This window comes from Urocampus carinirostris, chromosome 13 (genome assembly GCF_059441175.1).
Source record: "Urocampus carinirostris isolate Australia breed hairy pipefish chromosome 13, RoL_Ucar_1.0, whole genome shotgun sequence".
NCBI classification, from domain to species: domain Eukaryota; kingdom Metazoa; phylum Chordata; class Actinopteri; order Syngnathiformes; family Syngnathidae; genus Urocampus; species Urocampus carinirostris.
This window is the reverse complement of record NC_142361.1, coordinates 25,249,265-25,269,777: the sequence shown is the minus strand read 5'-3', so window position 1 is coordinate 25,269,777 and position 20,513 is coordinate 25,249,265. Positions and strand designations below refer to the sequence as shown.

General features: G+C 38.2%; 1 protein-coding gene across 5 annotated transcripts in view; it reads left to right on the top strand.

The window, feature by feature from the left end:
• adgrb3 (adhesion G protein-coupled receptor B3) overlaps positions 1-20,513 on the top strand; it is a 224,991-nt gene that overhangs the window by 78,300 nt on the left and 126,178 nt on the right. For 4 of the 5 annotated variants that reach the window (XM_088351661.1, XM_088351660.1, XM_088351659.1 and 1 more), the window contains exons 3-4: positions 7,969-8,079; positions 13,028-13,189. The exons of the other annotated variant lie outside the window; for it this stretch is intronic. In XM_088351661.1, the coding sequence (XP_088207787.1) occupies positions 7,969-8,079; positions 13,028-13,189 (273 nt within the window). The remainder of the gene's footprint in view (positions 1-7,968; positions 8,080-13,027; positions 13,190-20,513) is intronic. 5 annotated transcript variants of the gene reach the window in all.

The following is a 20,513-nucleotide window of genomic DNA, read 5'->3' as shown; positions in this document are numbered from 1 at the left end:
ACTTGTTTGTGGAGTATCATGCCCGTAATTAGTCCTGGGACGTTAATTCAATCATGGCGGGATTTCTATGCAAATATGGCGACTAATTGGGCCTGAGAGCATCCGTGAGTGGCTCCCAAAAGCTCTAGAGCCCCAAAAAATCAGGCTCATCAGAATAGTTTGATAACTTTAGCGTTGTTATTTATGTTCAGCGTTCGAACTCTTCTTTTGTTTTTAGGTCAATTAGTTATGTCAAACTCCTCAGATTATAAAAGTGTCTCTTACTATGAACTGCTTTGGATTTTTTCGTTACAATTCTGGGGTTCAGCCAATATACGTGATAGCAGGTGTGGAGGCTCATAAGGCGCAGTTGTGCATGTTCAAACCACTCCCTCCAAGTTAGCGTCTCTAGGGAGGAAAGTGTGTGCCAGAACCTGACATTACATGAATACCCTTCCCCAAATAACCAAAACACAAACGGTTCCAAAGATGAGGGTGGAAGATAGCACAGAGGCTATGGAGGCTATCCAAAACAGGGATAAGGATGGCCAAGTGTCCTTCACCACTAAAACGGAGGACAGTAACAGCCGAGGGTCCTTTGCTGCCTAATACAGGGACAGAAGCAGCTGACAGTCTGTGTCTGCCAAAATCGGGGACAAAGGTGGCCTGAAGGACTTTCACTATTGAAAACCTCAGACAGAAGCAGCCTAAGGTCCTTTACCACCAAATGGACTTTCTTCACTAAAATCGTGAGGGATGCAGCTGAGGGTCCTTGCTGCCGAATCCATGACAGAAGCGATCAATGGTCCGTCTCCACCAAAACAGGAACAGAAGAGACTGAGGTAACTTCACTACAGAAACCAGAAGCATGAAGTGTTCTTCACTGCCGAAACAGGGACAGATTTAGCCAAGGGTCTATTGCCGCTCAACAAGGGGACAGAAGCGGCTGAGGGTCTTTCACTACTGAAAACCAGGGACAGAAGTGGCTCAAAGGTACTTTACCAGCGAAACCCTGGACAGAAGCAGCCAAGGGTCTTTCATTGAGTATACCTGGGCAAAAACGTCCAAGTATCCTTTCGCTGCCAAAAATTGGAACATAAGCCAAGGGAGTTTCTCCCCCAAAAATGGGAAAACAGCAGCATCACAAAAATGGCTGAAAGTTATTCACCGCCGAAACCTGAGACAGAAGCATAATGGGTTCTTCACTGCCAAAACTGGGACAGAAGCAGCCGAGTGAAGATAAAAGGGAGGGATCCTTATAGAAATCAAGGAAATCTAGGAAATAGACTCTCGTCTATTTCCGCTTAACCTGGGGACAGAAGCGGCTGAGGGTCTTTCACTACTGAAAACCAGGGACACAAGGGGTCGAAGGTCCTTTGCCAGCAAAACCTTGGACAGAAGCAACCAAGGGACCTCTTCCGCTGAAACTGGGACAGAGGTGGCTGAGGGATCTTCACCACCAAAACTGGGACAGAAGCAGCCAAGGGTCCTACACTGATCAAACCTGGGCAGAAGTGCCAGGAATTTGAACACAAGCAGCCAAGGAAGTTTCTCCCCCGAAAATGGGAAAAAGGCAGCTGAGGGTCATTCCCTACCAAAATCATGACAGGAATGGGTGAAAGTTATTTACTGCTGAAACCTGGGACAGAAATACCAGAGGGTCTTTTGTTGACAAAACCACGACGGAAGCAGCCGATGGTCCTTTGTTGCCAAAACCATGACTGAAGTGGCCGAGGGTCCTTCGGTGCAGGAACAGGGGTGTGAAGACGTCTTGCTGGGTTCTTGGATCGTTATGAAGTGGATGCAGGCGGGCACCCTCCAGCCAGTCCCCCCAGCTTGGTGCCCTCTACTGTATGTGCCTGGTATACTGCCTTCTAGTGACAAAGCACACATAACATAGGGAGCAGTACAATGGCCATTGAAGTAAAGGATTAACAAAAGCCAAAGCCGGTATATCGTTTAACCGTTTAAATTTTGATATTTTCCTGCCGGCTGTAGCCGATCAAAGACTTTTGATTGTGAGTTATCCGAGTTAAAAGTGCGGTCACGGAATTATTATCGGCTGCTTTTGTTGTTGCGAATAGAAACAAACGGAGCCTGAGGGAAGCGCTTAACTCCGAGAGAAGCAAAAGCGTTTTGTGATATTTCTTTTCAAACGGATAGATTTCACTGATAAGATTAAGCGGTGGGACTCAAACACTTTCTTCGATTTGATAACAGATGAAAATAGCTTCATCTCAGCTCCTCTGGTGATTTGTTGATGGCAAAATCTTGTTTTTAATTGTATTTAAGCTGCGAAATTCACTTGATGATAACAGGTTTAAAATACTACTGAGTGGGCTGATTCTGCTTGTTTTTTGTTCCTGAATACTTGCATACTGTACACGATTATACTGAATCTCCTCTCAGCCCGAATGTAATAGTATTTGTTATTTGGTTCAATATTTCTGACTTATGACTCATATTATGTTGTGTGTCTGGATTTTAAGACTAAAAACGACAGGGTTCAAAATGATTGACATTTGATTTAAATAAATGAACTAATACATGAATATACATGTATTTATTAAATGATTTAATGCATGCATATGTATTCATGTATTTATACAAAAAATACTACTCGACTTTATTGACTAACTCATCTCATCTCATCAGCCGTACCGCTTATCCTCATTAGGGTCGCGGGGGGGCTGGAGCCCATCCCAGCCATCTCCGGGCAGTTGGCAGGGGACACCCTGAACTGGTTGCCAGCCAATCGCAGGGCACACAGGGACAGACAACTCATTTGCTCATTCACACCTAGGGACAATTTGGACCGGCCAATTCACCTGAAATGCATGTTTTTGGAACGTGGGAGGAAACCGGAGTGCCCGGAGGAAACCCACGCAAGCACGGGGAGAACATACAAACTCCGCACAGGAAGTCTGGAGCTGGATTTGAACCCACGACAGGTTCCCATGACATGAACTGTGCCGCACAAGCGCTAACCACTGCGCCGCCGTGCTGCCCTGACTAACTCATATTATATATAATTTTATCAATGTATGTATCAATATACTTCCTTTACTTGATTAATTAACCAAGAAATACTTCATTCCTTTTATCTCTTGTTACACTTTTGCTTTGTTTCTTTATTTATTTGTTTCTTTCTTTTTTTCTTTCCCTCTGTCTTTCTTTCTTTCTACCTTTCTTTCTTTCTACCTGTTTTTCTTTCTTTTTGTTCTACCTTTCTTTCTTTCTTTCTTTCTCCCTTTCTTTCTTTCTTTCTTTTTTTCATTATTTCCTTATGTCTTTCTTTCTTTCTCTCTTTCCTTCTTTCTTTCTCTCTTACTGTTTCGTTCTCTCTTTTTTCCATTATTTCCTCCTTTCTTTGTCTCTCTTTCTGTATTTAATAATGCATAGTTAATTTTTTACTGTTATTATTCCTATCATTGTTGTTTGAAAAACCCCAAAATATGTAATAAATCCCTTCATGCACACATTTATTTATGTATGTAGCTATCCATGATCTAATACATTCTCAAAGGTCATTAGCAGGCCATAAATCTAGAAGGAATCATGAGAAACTCTTGTCAAACAAAAATATATTTTGCAAAAATACAAATAAAAAAATCTGTGATGCATGCTAGATTACGTGCAGTCAAAGCGAATCGAATGATCTCATTTTGTCACGCAAGAATAAAATAACCGTGATGGATTTCTCTATTGATCAAATCTGCCTTTTGATGGATGTCACCAACTTTATTCCTCCATATTCTTTGAAATGAAGACGTATGACTTATAAGTTCAATTCATTCATTTAATAGTTCTCCAAATGTCACTCTTAACATGCGTCTGTCTTATTAGATATTTTATTTTCATAAGATTCCTGTTAGATTCTTTCTCCTTCCACAAAAAAATGAAGTCATTTGCCAACAAAAATATATTATAATCTTTATACTTTAGAATATTTAGTAGTTGAGAAGTTTGGCAGTTTGTGGTAAACATAGGTCTGTTATAACGTACATAACAAAATGTTAAGCTAGCTTCTGCTAGCTTGGATATGTTTATAATGTAAAAAAAAAAAAACACAATGCAAACCTATTGAGGCTTGAATAGGTTAACCATATAAATACTACAAATAGCAATTGTGTATTGAGTGAAATGCGATGAGATATTAGCTTTGACGGTAAGTTTAGCTAAAGCTAGCCATTAAACCATTTTAAGTCATGGGCCACATTGGGTTATCGGGGAAAATGGCCGAGCCAAGAAGAAAAAAACGGTCTCAAATCTGATACCTCAAAGATGCATGTGTCAGGGTCAGAACGGAAACAGGACCCACTTGTGTTAAGTTTCTCACAAGTTTTATTGAAGGAAAGGAAAGAGGAAGGGCTGCAGGAAGCAAGTCGCTCTCGCACTCGGATTGTGATCCGAACACAGAAGTGGATCTTCCGTAGCAAGCGATGGCGGTGTCAGGGACGGAAGAACGGGTCAGTAGCCGGGACTGGGAGAGCAAGGGGTGGTCGGAAACGAGTAGTAAGCCAGAACGGGAGGCTAGACGTAGTCGGGGACAAAAAGAGGTCGTAAGCCGGGATGGTAGAGCAGACGTGGTCAGGATCAAAACGGTCATAGTCGGAGAGAGACGGGAGCAAAAACGGGACATGTGGGAGTCAGGGTCAAAAAAGGCTTGCCTAGTATACACTGAGGTTCGCAGACGGACTGACAACTGGGTTCAAATAGTGACAGGGAGTCAGTCAGAACCCGCGGCGGTTGGCGCCAAATGAGCGAGCACAGGTGAGTCACGTCAGTAATCATGACAGCACGACAAAAATATAAGGACAGCTGCGTATTATATTTTGTTTGTTATTTTTCAAATAAAATGATTTGATGAAATTGATTTGAAACCTTTGGAATGAAAGTGTAAGTATTACATTATTATTAAGCACTCAATTTGATCGTTAGAATTGGAAAATTCAAAATGCAAAAGTGAGTAGTGTTTGCATGATCTTCGAGAAAATATTTTGATTTAAATAAAACGGATGATAAAAAATAAGAAAAAAGTAGCACTGGGGACCGGAGTGGACCTAAAACAACATATTATTTTATTTAGTAGTTCTTTTTCACCATCATTGCCGTTGTTTTTAACAATTCCATTGAGCAAACCGGATTAAAAAGCTTAGCTGGCTGTGTGGCCCACGGGTCGTAGTTTACCAACCCCTGCTTTAGACGACGGTCATCATGATTTATGTCAAGTCAAGTAATGTATTATGGTCCTTTACCACGAGAAGTCTCAAAGGGCTACACAGACCACAGACTATTACAGAAGACAGACAATGAATTCAACTACCCCCTGATCTAAGACCTACATGAGGGAAAGGAAAAACTCAAAACCTCTGCATGAGGATGAAAAAGACCAATTCTCTATTCCCTCGCCCAATCCAAATTTGATTTTCGAGCCATGGGTGGATTTCTTTCGTTCTATATTAACGGGTTCCACGCATAACTACGTTCATAATTACACTGTACAGGCGGCAGTACACTCAGACCAATCAGAGAACTGCCTTCTGTTTCCTGGGTGCTGATTGGAGCATTCTGAATGAGTCATTTACATGACTAGTGATGAACTAAAAACACTTTATACGCACCGTTTCCGAGTAATCCGATCAAGGGGGATAAATATGAGTGATGTTTTCGTATGAATTACAGGTTGTTTTCATTCATATCACACAGAAAAATCAAGAAATCCACTAAGAATGTGCTTTATACCTGCTCCCCGTCTGTTTACAAGCGGTGCTCGTACAAGGTTTGCTAAAAGCAAGGACTACAGTATATGTGGATGGATACAACTGTGGCATTTTGAGTTCATTTGAAGTTTTCTATTACAGAATATTCCACGCACAACACAAGAGTTGCTGCAAATTCACAAGTGCAAAGTGACTGATGACTGCTTTTATACTGGGAGGGCGATATATGAGTAACACAAAACCTAAGCTTTAAGGAAAACGAAACAAAGTATGGTGGTGGAGAAAATTTCCACTCTTGGTTTGAGTCGTTGAACTTCACGCAATATAGATGGTTACGGATTAACTGTGGAAATCCTGGGTATACTGTATTAGTTTGTTGCTTTTTTTCTTTCCTTGAGACAGTGACCATTTGCCGTATCACCTTTAATCGATAATTTGCATTTTCACACCTAAAAATATAGCAAAAAAATCACATATTAAAAATCTTAAATCACTTATTTTCCAATGAAACCTAAGTGTGCTAATGCTAACACTTGTTACGCTCGTGGGTTAGCATTAGCGTAATATCAGAGAGTATTTGAGAAACTGGCCTCAATATGGCAGCATGGTTGCTATAAAGCTCAGTCATTCTGTTAAATCACTATATCTATTAATTTATATTATTATTGAAGTGAATCCTAATTATATGACTGTTATTTGGGTTGCCAAATTTCTTAGTATGGATGTTTTTATGCTTTTCTGGACTTTTATTCAACCACACTGTGTAAAATTGTTGTCTACCTCTGGAAAATGTGTTTTTCTTTTTCTCTGTGGTTATTTGCAAAGTTCAGTGAACTTTTTTTCTGAAAATGTTGCCAAAAACAATCTTTGGAGCCACATTTTTTTCACAAAGCCGCTTGAATCAATAATTTGCATTTTTATACCTTAAAATATCCTAAAAGTCTTCATTTTATTGATCTTTGTTCACATTGAACCGTGATCATTTGAAAAATGTGCTAATGCTAATACTTTTTACCTTTGTGTGTTAGCATTACCAAAACACTACAAGTGTTTTTTTTAACAACTTGGCAACGCTGTTGAAGTATATTAGCGATAGACCTCAGTTATTCATTTTTATTGTTATAATAATAAGCAATATATGACATTTTATCTGTTTCAAGTATAAAAATTATTCCTACTTTAATGACTGTTTTGGGGTTGCCAGATCTCTTAATATAGGGTTTGTACGGGTGCTTGAAATCCTTGAAAAATGCTAGAATTTTGAAGGTGTGTTTTCAAAGTCTGTAAAGTGCATGAATTTTGCCTGAAGTGCTTGTAAATTCTTGAAATTGTTGCCATTTTCCTCGAGAGTCTGACTCGATAGAATAAGCTATAAACGACAAAAAAAAAATTCAGAAGTAGTGAATTTATTTGGCTTGTACCCAACTTTAATACATCATTAGTGTTGGTGTGATCAATGATAATAACGATTATTAAACAATCATTCTTTTAAACTCTGTAATAATGGTTTATTTCTGGTTTAATGGTACTGTAGAAATTGTGAAAATTTAATTTGAAAGTACTTCAAAAGTGCTTGAATTTAGCCATGAAAAAGGTGTACAAACCCTGTATTATTAATGTTTTTATGAATGTTTCCTATAAATGTTATATTGCTCTGCATTTTAGGTGTCTAATTCACTTTCCTTGGACCACCCTGTGAAAAATTGTCGGAAAACTGTGTTTTTTTTTTTCCTTTTTCCGACCGTTATCGGCGAAGTCTGGCTAACCTTTTTTTGTAAACGTTGCAATATTCGTTCCTGCAGATCGCAAAACCTGCAGTTCAAACCATCCTACGTAGAAACGAATAATCCAACGTAAATAATAAAGGAAACTGTGGATCAATCGCATGTTATGTCCATGACCCCGCCCCCTTTCCCTTGACACGCCCCCCAACCCACACGCCCCTCCCCCTCTTCCTCTGTGGCTTTTCTTACAGCTTACACATTTTATTTCAATTTATTTTCCTTTTCCTTTTCGGGGTCGGCATAAGGGGGTGGAGTTAATCGCCACGGGAGTTAAATTTGCATGTTTGTCGACGCCCCCTTACGTTCCTAATTTGACTCCGCCCTTAAATTGGTTCCACTGTTCTATGCCCCAGCGTTGAAAGCTTAAAAAGGAAACGAAAAAATGTGTGGTCTTTGTTTGGAGCCGTGTATCGCGCTTTAATATGAATATGAATCCTAATTTTCTTTCCTGTCTGAGCCGAAATTTCTATTTTGTCTCGTAGAATACGGAATGATCGGCGAGCATACGGTAAAAAGTCAGCGGCCCAGATCAGTTCTTGACACAAAGGCCCTGCAGGAGCAAGACCAATCGGCTAAATTTATGGCACAAACTGGTAATATAATCGTTACATTTCCCTATTTGACTTTCTATGAACTAAACTTAATTTCATCATGCATGCTATCTCTTGTACTGAAATGTTTTTGCATTATTATTATTATTTCTTTCTCCTCATTCTCAACAGCAACATAAAAATAGTAAGGCATCTTTCATTTATTTATAATTTACTTACGTACAGTAGACCCCGGGATACAATGTGGGTGGGGATTGTAAAATAGCTGTATAGCAAAGAAACCTATGGTAATTAGAGATTCCGTTCCGAGCCTTTGAAATAACAGAATATTATATAATAAGTACTGCATATGTGTAATATACGTGAACAGGATTAAATAGCTATACATGTAAAGGAAAAATTAATTTAATTTACCTTTGGTGTGATATGACTTGGTTTAATGGAGTAGCAGACGGATGCAGAGGGGGTGGGGGATAGTCATGCCCTATGTGAGAAGTTTCCTTGCTTTGATCGCCTTATTTTTCATAAAAGTCCAAATCGGCGATTAGTTACAGCCATGAATCTTAACATAGCCATGTGTGTGCCTTCTTCATATTTCCCGCTTCGTTTCGATGGTTATCGTATTTTTGCTTCTCTCTTTAGCATCACTGCAAGCCTTTGGAACTACACCAAAAAAATACAGTACAGTTAATACCGTGTTCTATCGTCGGTTTGCTAAATCTTTGCGACGCACAAAATAATTTAAAACGGCATGGAGAGAAAAGCATTGTGGGAGGTAATTCAGCTAATAACATAACGGTATTTTATGACATCGACCAATAGCGCGTATGTAGCGTATAGTGGGGAGAATGCAGTAAAGAGAGAACGATAAAATCTTATTCCTCCCCGTGAAGTGAAAAGTCGTAAGGGGGGTGGCCCTATCCCGGGGGTCTGCCATAATTATAACATAGTTCTTATATAGACTGAAAAATGTTTTTCAAATTGTTGATACGGCATTTTTACAAATAATCATCGAGCTATGATGGGATTTTCTAAAATGAAAACGTACTTGAAATAAACCTTAAGCACAATTTTAGGGTTGTTTTAGGTTCTGTGGGTTTTTTTCTTGTTGTTTATGGGTAAAGATAGGCTTTTATTTGATGTTTTTTATGTTTGCAACACGCCATTTCCCCAAATTAACATCCACCTGCTTCACCCAACTCACGCTTCAGGTATGTTTCACCCCTGTCCAGTTTTTGGGGTATTTTTTGGGGTCGTTTTTGCGTGTTTATCATGTTTTTTTTTTTCCCCATCCTCACATTATTTACACTCCCTGTGCTGCTTCATTTATCAAATTGATCCACCTTCCGCTCTATTTTGTAATCTCTAAATTTAGCGGCAGAAATCGGGTATTCTAATCAACTCGATGTTTGTTTGTTTTTTTTTTGTTTGTTTTTTCGAATAAAGCCTTCAATACAATTCGGTTCTGCTGTTCTTTTGTGGGCTGTATGTGGACAATGTATGATGAGACTATTATTGTAAAAAAAATAAAAATATATATTAAAAGAAACGAGGAATCTTAAGTTTTATCAACGTATTACGGACAAATGTATAATTTCTTAAAAAGGCTGAAAACATGGGAAAAAAATATATCTATAATTTCTGGAGAAATCCATGTTATTAAAAGAATTGATCATAAGGAATAAAAATGCCCTTTTTGTGTAGTTTTAGTGCAGTTGCTGTTACCTAACCCACCTCACACTTTCCATTTTCATCATCGCTGCATGTCACCGTTAATTTATTCATTTATTTTCTAATTTGTTTTTTAATCATATTGATTTTACCTTTTTTGTTTCACTGAAATGCTTGAAAGAAATGTGAATAACCTCTCTTCTCTGAACTCCATTGAAAATGAAGCTTCATGAAACACTCCCAGTATTTATATTACTCCTCTAGATGGCGTTTTGGTTAAAAAGCATAGATTTATCCAATGCATTTGATAATTGTAGTTTCAGGGTTATTATTCACCTTTTTTGGATATGACTAATACATTACCAATATATTCCAATCTCACAGAAAATACTGTATGCCACAGCAGGGATGACAGTTTTTCTGAGTAATGTGATTTTTATTTATAAAGTTAATGTCTTTATAAAAAACAAAGGATTGACCGATGATGTATAACAATATTCATAGTATTAAAGTTTCATGGTGAAGTGAGGCTTAGGAAGTGGATCGCAAAACTGAACTCGGAAGATCCTAGTAAACTTCCTTGTTTCGTTTCTGAACACTATCTGATACAGAGTTCTTTTTTATAAGTAAATCCTATCTACAAAGACATCAAAGGTACTCTAAAATAGGATCAACTACGCATCCCTGCTACTTCATGTTAATAAGTAGATCTAACGAACAAAACTTGAAAGGAAGACAAAGAAGGATATATTGGAATAAATCAATATAAAATGATAAAAGATAAAAAATGATTACAATAGAACACAACATGAAAGGAAGACGACAACGCTTGGAAAGTACAGCGGAAAGAATAAAATGTAGTGCTGGAACACTGACGAAGCGTAAAAGGAATAAGATATTTTTGAACACAAACTAGCTCTACGTAACCAAACATGAAAGGATATCAAGGTACTCCAACACAGACTGGACTACATATCTCTAATACATACCGTTGAAACCCTAGCTAGATTAAAATAAACAAAATCAAAGAACTAACAAACTGTAACTAAACAAAACATAAAAGGAAGCGTACAAAGATCATTTAAATACATGTGGACAGAACCACTAGACAATGTTCCAACAGCAACAAGCGCTAACAGAACAAAATATGAAAACCGAACCACACAAGAAGCATTCCAACAAACTGCATTGCACTGAACAAAACATGAAGGTCCAGAGCACGGTATACCTTTAAATACCAACTGATTCCGAACAAAACATGAAAGTAAGAGGAAACCGCAACAAATATTCATCAACTACATAATGTTCCAATACCAACCATCTCTAACCGAACGAAACATGAAAGGGGTCACATTGACTATTAGAACAACAAGAAGAGTGCCTTACTGAAAAAAAAACACGAAAAACAATGCAAACATATAGGCTCGCTCTAACTGAATAAAAAAACTTCACAAATTAATTTGCACTGAACAAAACATCAAAATAAGGAAACTGGTTCTAAACAATTGATGAAAGAATGGATGCGGGAAGTAAATATTAAAACGTGGTTAAACAGACTACATGATGTTCCGACACCAGCTCTAACAGAACAAAATATGAAAAGCAGGCCACACAAGAAGCATTCCCACAAACTGCATTGCACTGAACAAATAATGAAGGACCAGAACACTATATACCTTTAAATACCAACTGATTCTAAACAAAACATGAAAGTAAGAGAAAACCACGACAAATATTCATGGCTGGTTGGAACAACTACGTAATGTTCCAATACCAAACAGCTCTAACTGAACGAAACATGAAAGAGGGCACATTGACTATTAGAACAACAAGAATGGTGCTATGAAAAACTATGAAAACACATATGCTAGCTCTAACTGAATAAAAAAACTTGAAAGAAAGTCAACACCATTTAATTTGTACTGAACAAAACATCAAAATAAGGACACTGGTTCTGAACAATCGGTGAAAGAATGGATGCGGCAAGTAAATATTAAAACATGGTTAAACAGACCACATGATGTTCCGACATCAACTCTAACAGAACAAAACAAGAAAAGCAACCTACACCAGAAGCATTCCCACAAACTACATTGCACGGAACACATAAAGGTCCAGAACCTGGTATAACTTCAAATACCAACAGATTCTGAACAAAACATGAAACCGCGACAAATATTCTTGACCGGGTAAAACAACTACATAGTATTCCAATACCAACCAGATCTAACCGAACGAAACATGAAAGAGGCCACATTGACTATTAGAACAAGAAGAGTGCCTTGCTGACCAAAGCACAAAAAACAATGCAAACCTTTAAGCTAGCTCTAACTGATTAAAAAAACTTGAAAGAAAGTCAACACAAATTAATTTGCACTGAACAAAACATCAAAATAAGGAAATTAGTTCTGAACAATATGAAAAAAAGGATGCAGCTAATAAATATTAAAACGTGGTTAAACCGACTACCTGATGTTCTGACAACAGCTCTAACAGAACAAAATATGAAAAGCAGGCCCCACAAGAAGCATTCCCACAAACTACATTGAACGAACACATGAAGGTCCAGAACACGGTATAACTTCAAATACCAACAGATTCTGAACAAAACATGAAAGTAAGAGGAAACCATGACAAATATTCTTGGCTGGGTGGAACAACTACATAATGTTCCAATACCAATCAGCTCTAACTGAACAAAACATGAAAGAGGGCACAACAAGAAGAGTGTCTTCTGACAAAACCACAAAATAGCAATGCAAACATATATTCTAGCTATTACTGATTAAAAAAACTTGAAAGAAAGTCTACACAAATTAATTTGCACTGAACAAAACATCAAAATAAGGAAACAATAGGTGAAAGAAAGGATGCTGCAAAATAAATGTTAAAACGTGGTTAAACCGACTACCTGATGTTCCGACATCAGCTCTAACAGAACAAAACATGAACGTGAGACGACACAAGAAATATTCGAATAACAATGACAATACCGTGAAGAAGACTGTTTGCACACGAGAACAGAACAAGCATAAAAAGGGAGACGACAAAACATACTGCAGGCCCACTAAACATGGAAGGAAAACCACGAAATTAACTACTTCTAACTGAACAAAACATAAAATCCTCTAGCGGAGTCTATAAAGTTACAAATGCATCATGAAGCTTCATTTATTTCAACCATCTTGAACACCCGATCGTGTTCCCCCCTACCTTAAAGAAGCCGATTCTTTCCCGGCCTTTTCCCGATTTTCTTCCACTTCCCCTCCCTTGAGACGGTATTGCTGCATTTAACCAGTGTCGCCCTTCTCCCATGCAGGTGAATCGGGTGCAGAGGAGTGGTCCCAATGGAGCTCTTGCTCTGTAACTTGCGGGCAAGGGTCGCAGGTGCGAACAAGAACATGTGTCTCGCCGTACGGAACGCACTGCACCGGCCCTTTAAGAGAATCCAGGCTTTGCAATAACACTGCCCCTTGTCCAGGTAGTGTTAGCCGCAAAATGTTCTTTTTCGGGGATTAATGTAGGACATGTGGGTGTTATGATCATCATTTTAATCAGGTTTTTTTTTGGTGTTTTTCTGATTGTGTTTTTGTTTTCCTTTCATGACCGCCTCTATGATTTCATCATTTCATCAAACTACTGGTCTATCTTTGCAGAAATAGGCATCTTTACTCTTTGCACTCCCCCTATACGTTATAGAGAAATGGGACAGTCTTCTTCTCCTTGTGAACACAATTTTAATAGAGCAGGGGTGTTTTAAATCAATCCTGATCTAGAGCTCTATTTCATAAAATGACGTCACAGGTGCTTGACTGAGAAGTTGCTAGCTAGGGCACTCCTGACCTGTCTTTGTGAAAAAAAAGCCTTGTGTCCCTTAGCCTTCACCCTTGAAGAGGAATGGGACAGTCTTCCTCTCCTTGTGAACGTGTAATTTATAGTACTTATGGATCGCGGGGTAAGCTGTATTCAGGGCTTTTTATATTTAGGCTGCCATCTGGTGGTCAAAAGTAGCATGGTACAATGAATATAAACATTGTTTGGTAACAAATTATTTTATTAGTTATGTGTAAGTTTAAAAATGATATTGACTGCTTGCTTACTTAGGTTGTAATGATAAATATATCATATTATATACAGTATATATATCTTTTCTTCCGGCGCCGTCACGAATGGCAGCCACTCCAGCAGCTCCCGTGTTATTTTCGATTGTTCTCGATTGTTCTCAGCTCAGGGATGCTGCTGGAAATGTGAATTTCCCTTCGGGGATGAACAAAGTATCTATCTATCTATCTATCTATCTATCTATATATATATATATATATATATATATATATATATATATATTTGAATTTCCGTTTATGACATTAGAGTTCATACATAGGCCTTAGGTGTCACGACCAGAACGGAATCAGGACCCAATTGCGTAACTTTTACCACAAGTTTTATTGAAAGAAAGAGGAAGAACTGCGCCCACGATCCAATGTTCCTTGGAAGCAAGTCGCTCTCGCACTCAGATTGTGATCCGAATACTGAAGTGGAACTTCCGTAGCGGGCGGAAAAACAGGTCGTAGCTGTGACAGGAGAGCAAAAACGCGGTCGGTGTCAGAAACTGGTCGTAAGCCGGGACGGGAGAGCAGACATAGACGGGATCAAAAACGGGTCGTAAACCGGGACGGGAGAGCAGACGTGGTCAGGATCAAAACAGGTCGTAGCCGGAGACAAAAACGGGTGCAAAAAGGGGACAGGCGAGAGTCAGGGTCAAAAAAGGCTTGCCTTGTATCAACAGAGGTTCGCAGACGGACTGACAACAGGAGAGTGACAGGATTGGGTTTAAATAGGGACAGGGAGCCAAATGAGCATGCACAGGTGATACAAATCGGTAATCATGACATTAGGACTGAAAAAATGTTTTTAATTAAATTACTATCTAAGTATGGTACATTGGAATTTCGATTATTAAGCACAAATGTATGTTTCAGGAGAATTTGTAATTAGAAAATTCTAAATAGAGTTTTCTTATTATTAGTAGCTTACATAAAAGAGCAGGAACCTTTAGTTAAAAATAGGTCTCAAACTCAATTAACTTGAGGGCCGCCCGGAGCTAGGGTCCGTGTGACGTTGGGCCGAATAGGGTTTTCCTTAAATATCGTTTTCTTTTCATTGCTACACAAAATAAGATCCAAAATAAAAAACATTAACAATGATTATGAAAATGAATCAATCAGTAATAAATGAATCCATCATTTGTGTGGGCTGCACTTAAATCAAAGGGACAGTGTGTATTAGTCGGCAACAAGCGGTTGCTTTATGGTCTCGTGCAACCAAAAACGAGCGCTAAAAAGAAGACTTAAAGTGACCAAACCAGAACATGTTTCTTTTTTTCCCCAGCGTTTTGCAGAGAAATAAAAAAGGAGAAATAAGGTGGAAATGGAAATAAAAGACAAAAAGGGGAAAAAATAAAGAAAATAGGAAAAGAAAGAGACAAAGAAAGAAGAAAACAGGAAAGAAAAAGAAGGAAAAAGAAGAGACAAGCTAGGCAAAAACGAGGAAAAAAAGAAAAGCAAAATATCTACCTGTAGCAGCAAGATGATGCTAGCTCCATCTAAGTGAGGCTAATATTATGAAAAATAAATGCAAATTTCTCTAAATATGAGTATTTTAAAACAAGAGTGTTAATTTCCGAGTTCAAATACTTTTGCTTAAGTTTTTTAAATCAGTATTTGTTTTTTTAATGAATTATATTTTTCCCACAAGGAGGCGCAGTAATACACACTGTACCTTTTCCAAATGCATATTAAGGCTGGGGCCTTAAGCTATCACCCGTGGGCCATAATTGGCCCCAAGGCCTCGAGGTTAAGACCCCAAGTGTAAAAGTCAAGTCATGTTTATTTGTATAGCCCTTGATCACAAAGAGTCTCAAAGGGTTGCACAGACCACAGATTATTGCAAACTACAGACTATTATGACATCATCCCCTGATCTAAAACCTACATGAGGGCAAGAAAAACTTAAAAAGCGCTATAGAAAGACAGTTTAATGTTTTTGGTGTAAATATAGAATCCCAAAACTTTTTTGCATTTTGACCCGTTTACGGCCATACCACCCTGAGAACACCCGAGAAGCTAAGCAGTATCAGACTCGGTTAGTTCTTGAAGGTCATTTGGCGCACGCTCTGCTGTAACAGCACTCACTGTATCCCTTCGGTAAACTCGGCAAAAATGAAGTTCCCTAAGGTAGGGGTGTCAGTTGTGCGCAATCGCGCACTACTCGCACATTCTCAGCGCACAGGAAAATCTATCCAGCGCAATGTTCCCTCTAAGCTGCGTGTGTGCGTGATTGCGCATTACCCAGAGCTTTACCGCGCACAAGAAAATCTATCCAGCTCACAAAAATTCAGGGCTCGAAATTGCTAATTAAGAAGCGAATTTAGTCAAAGTTACAGTGCATGAAGGTAAAAATACAAGGGTTCACCTGACGTTGTGTTCTAAATGCGGTATTTGGAAGTCAAGGTCGAAGTAGAACGAAGTTGAGTAAAGTCGGTAGAGTTTTTCGAGAACCGGCTTCTTTGGCTGGCTCACTTAAAGGAACCGGCTCTTCCGGGTCCTAAACGGCTCTTCAGGTTGTTTTTGCTTCTTTCATCCCTATATGAACAAATAATATGTAAAATTATGCACAAAATGACTTACAGGAAGGGGGAATAGAACAAAAAAGGAAAAAATACCAAAACGAAAAAGTAGTGAAAAGCTGGGAAAAAAAGAAACTAAAGTAAGAGAAAAAAGAAAGAAAAATTCAGAAAAAAAACGAAAAGAAAAAAAAGCAAAGGAAAGAAAAGTAAGTAGAGAACAAAAAGAAAAAGTAACAGCTAGGTAAAAATAAACCCGATGAGAATTTTTTTAAATGAATTACAAAAAATAGAAAAAAAACAGGGAAAAGGACGAAAAAGTTTGTGTTGCATTCAAATAATTTCCAATTATACCAAGTCAATCTTGTTGCCAACATTGTACTTCCACTAAAAAAATGTGATTTAATACAGTTGTGTATCGTACAACCGACTAAATATGCCCCCAAAAATGTTAGTATTATGCGACAAAAGATACCAGGAAAAAAAGAAATGGAAATTTTGTGAAAGAATTGTGAGAACAAATGACGTTTGTAGGCCGTACAACCTTTGCAATAATACATTAGTCAATTCATTCAAAAATGAAAAAAAAAATTTGCATTGCCGGAAACTGTAAAAATGTAAAGTGATGTCAAGTTTTGGACAAGTTTTGATAATGACTCAGTTGCCACACTTGGGATTGCTGTTGCTCACTGTTGTTTCAAGCGTTGCTCACCGGCTTTGTGTGAACGCTCAGACCCGTGGAAAATTACAGGGAACATTGCCCGCGGGCCGGGAGTTTGACACTACATAAATTGAATTATTAATATGTTTGTGGTGTCAAGATCACTTTCATGTTGAAAAAATATGTGCGCACACTTGATCCAAGCAAAAGACACCGCATCATCCCCGGAGTGTTTACGTCATTTTCTTGTGGATTATCAAAGAAGCTGAAAATAGGGCCAGCTAGCTTCCTTAAAGAACACCTTCCACCTCCCGGCGAGCTACAAATGTGACGGATGAGTCATCGCGTGGCTGACTCACCTATTTTTTTTTATTTTTTTGTCATTTACTCAATTGCGTGTTCATGGTCCGCTAAGGGGTTGAATCCGGCCCGCAAGACATTGCTGAGGGAAGCGCAAGAGAAAAACGAGCTGCAGGTTGAAATATGTCCACTTGATGTTGCCAAAGCCAGGTGGCTCTCACAAACACTGTACTTGTATTTATTTATTTCCCTCTCTTTCTCTCTCTCTCACTCTCTCTCTCTCTCCTCCCCTTTTCTCTCACTCTTTGTCTCTCTCTTTTTCACTCTCTCTGTCTCTCTTTTTCTTTCTTAGTTCTTCTTTGTCTCTTTTTCTCTGTGTGTCTTTTTGCCTCCGTTTGCTCTCTCTTCCTTTTTTCCTTTCTCTCTCTTTTCTTTCTTTCTCTTGCTTCCCCCTTCTCTTTCTCTCCTTCTCTCTTTCTCTCTTTCTTTCCCCCCTCTCACACTATTTCTCTTTTTTTTGCTTTTTTTGCTCACATGTTCTCTCACTCTCTTTTCTCTCTCTTTATTCCTTTCTCTCTTTCTTTGTCCCACCCTCTCTGGTCCAGATTGATTTTATCTTTATTTTTAGTCATAAGGAAAATAAAATCAGGAAAAAGTGAGCACCCATGTGAGGTACCACTCACTACAATATTCAAGCATCGGTACTTGAAATCTCTCGGTGTTATATACAAATTACAAAAACATATGAATAGAAAGTCTCCGTAAATTAATTGTCTAAAACTATTGTTATTTAAAAGTAAAGGTATTAAAATGTTTGGATAATAAAAATTATTATATCTGTGCAAAAGATAAAAATAAAACAAATTTAGACTGTATATTTTACCTTTAAGCCTCACGTCAGCAGACATTGGTACACAGATTTTATATTTTGCAACCGTTTCCGACTTCGATTCGATCGTTGTTGTCATCGTTTTTCACTTTTCCTTATCAATTACTTTCAAAGGACCAATTCATATTGGCAAAAAGGCAATAAAACGCAGCAGATCACGGCAAATGAGATGTGTTCCCTCTCAAATCCAATCAGGATCGCGCAGATTGACTGAAGAAGAAGATGCGACCGGGCTAGGGGGAAGCATTGAGTGGCTATGCTTGTCTTATGTTCCTTCTGTTTTAGCCACTTATTAACCAGCATTTTGAAACACTACATTATAATTATTCATTTTTGCCCATTTATTCTGATAGACTTTTATATTTTTTAGCTTCAAATTATTAATTACATGTTTTACCCTGGAGTGCCATGTCTAATCTCATTGCAGACAATGTTTCACAACGTCTATGACGACAAAGACTCTTCTTTTCTATTCTATTCTATTCTATATGAACCCCAAATTTCAGTCATGTATTTTACAGTTCTAAATTTTGCTAATGTACCGCCTAACACTCGACAGGTCCCCGGTTCGAGACCGGGTGAAAACATTTGTTGTCCTGGAGAAGGATGCGTTATCCCCTGCCCCCTTTCATCTAGCCACAATGTATGGGTGCGACCAAATAATCTCCCATGCGACCAACTAATAAAATTAGTCGCACTAGTTTATTTATTGCCAAATCCTGGTCTATGTGAAAAACTAATACTTTTAGTCGTACCAGGGACCCCACAAAATATATGTATATATCTGTTTATTTATTTTGTAATTTATTTTACCATCACAATATAAGTGTGCATTTTTTGTGGGGATTTTCCTAGCTTTAATTTTGAAAATTGTTAGGATTGAAACCATTTATTCTTTACTGCAATCAGTAAATGAATTTGCCTCTAGGTGTTGCTTGTGCTCCACAATAAATCTTTTTTTTTTTATTAAGGATGCTAGAACTTCCAACACTGATAAAAAAACAAACAAATTACGTTATTACTTTGAGTTCTTTGAGTTTTGATATAAATTACCAATCCCAAGAAAATGGAATCAATGAACACTATTTACTAACACAGAGAATTAGTGATAGGGGAACAAAGGGAAGGGGAAGCAATGGAAATTATGGGAGTTTTCGACTGCTGAAAGTTAGATGCACAAAAATAAAATTTTCGCTTTATTGCTAGTCTATTTGGGCAGATTCCCCTTTACAGAAAAAAAACTCGCTCATTCCCAAGAACCAGTGAACATGGTGTTGAATCGTCCTGTTATTTGCGTTGCGGAGAGATTTGGACTCATGCTCCGAATGGTCGCAACGTATGGTCCTCGTGCTCCAGGCCGCAGAGTAGGCGCAGCCATCACGCGAAATGAATAAGGCAAGCAGGCAAAAGAAAAAGAGGACAAGCTATCAATCAGCTCCTCTCATATAAGGACCAGGGACGCTAAACCAGATCATTCCTTATTACGCGTGGTCTCAGATATCTGAGACCACAAGGATCGGGTGATGGTGTTTGAAGTTGCTAAACTTGTTCGAAAGCCAAAGAAGTGAGAAATTCGCGGAATGTTCAGTACTTGAGAATGTCCTCCCAATCATCATAACTATTTACAGTGAGAACATTATGTTATCAATACATTGCCTTAGATGTTTCAATTACATTCGAAACTTCATGTTATCAGATTTCATTTTGGTACATGGTGAATTGGTACATTGGGGGGACGCCGTCATTCCGTCCGTTCCAAAGTGAGCTATTTAAAACAAAGATGGTGAAAGTCATTTTTGTGCTGGATTAATTTGCTCTACATTTAATACCCCTCACTGCTACTGTCAAAAGGTGAGGTCTGTGTTTTCCGACAATTAATTTAGTCGCACCCCCAAATTGTATGTATTCATTTAGGTATTTATTTTATCGCCACGACGGAAGTGTGATTTTTTTTTTTTTGCGTACAAATACTTCCTTTTGAGAACAATCTTCTATATTTTTTCTTACTGGCAGTGTTAGGAAGAACAGCATTTTAAGTAACGATTTTAACGTAATGGCATTATTTTTTCAGTAATGGGGAAATTTAACAATGTTTTCGCCACCATTACTATGGCGTTACCGTTACTGATGATCAAAAGCGGTTATGCATGTTTTGTGTGTTTTAAACGTACACTTTATGTGTCTACGTCTGTTTTCAGTGTATACGTAAGTTTTCGTGAGCGTTAACGTACATTTTTGTGCGTGTTGTCGTACGTTTTTCGTTGTGTGTGTTTTTTTTCAGCCATTTCTACGCTGTTACGTTACTGATGATCATAATCGGTGCGTTACGTGTG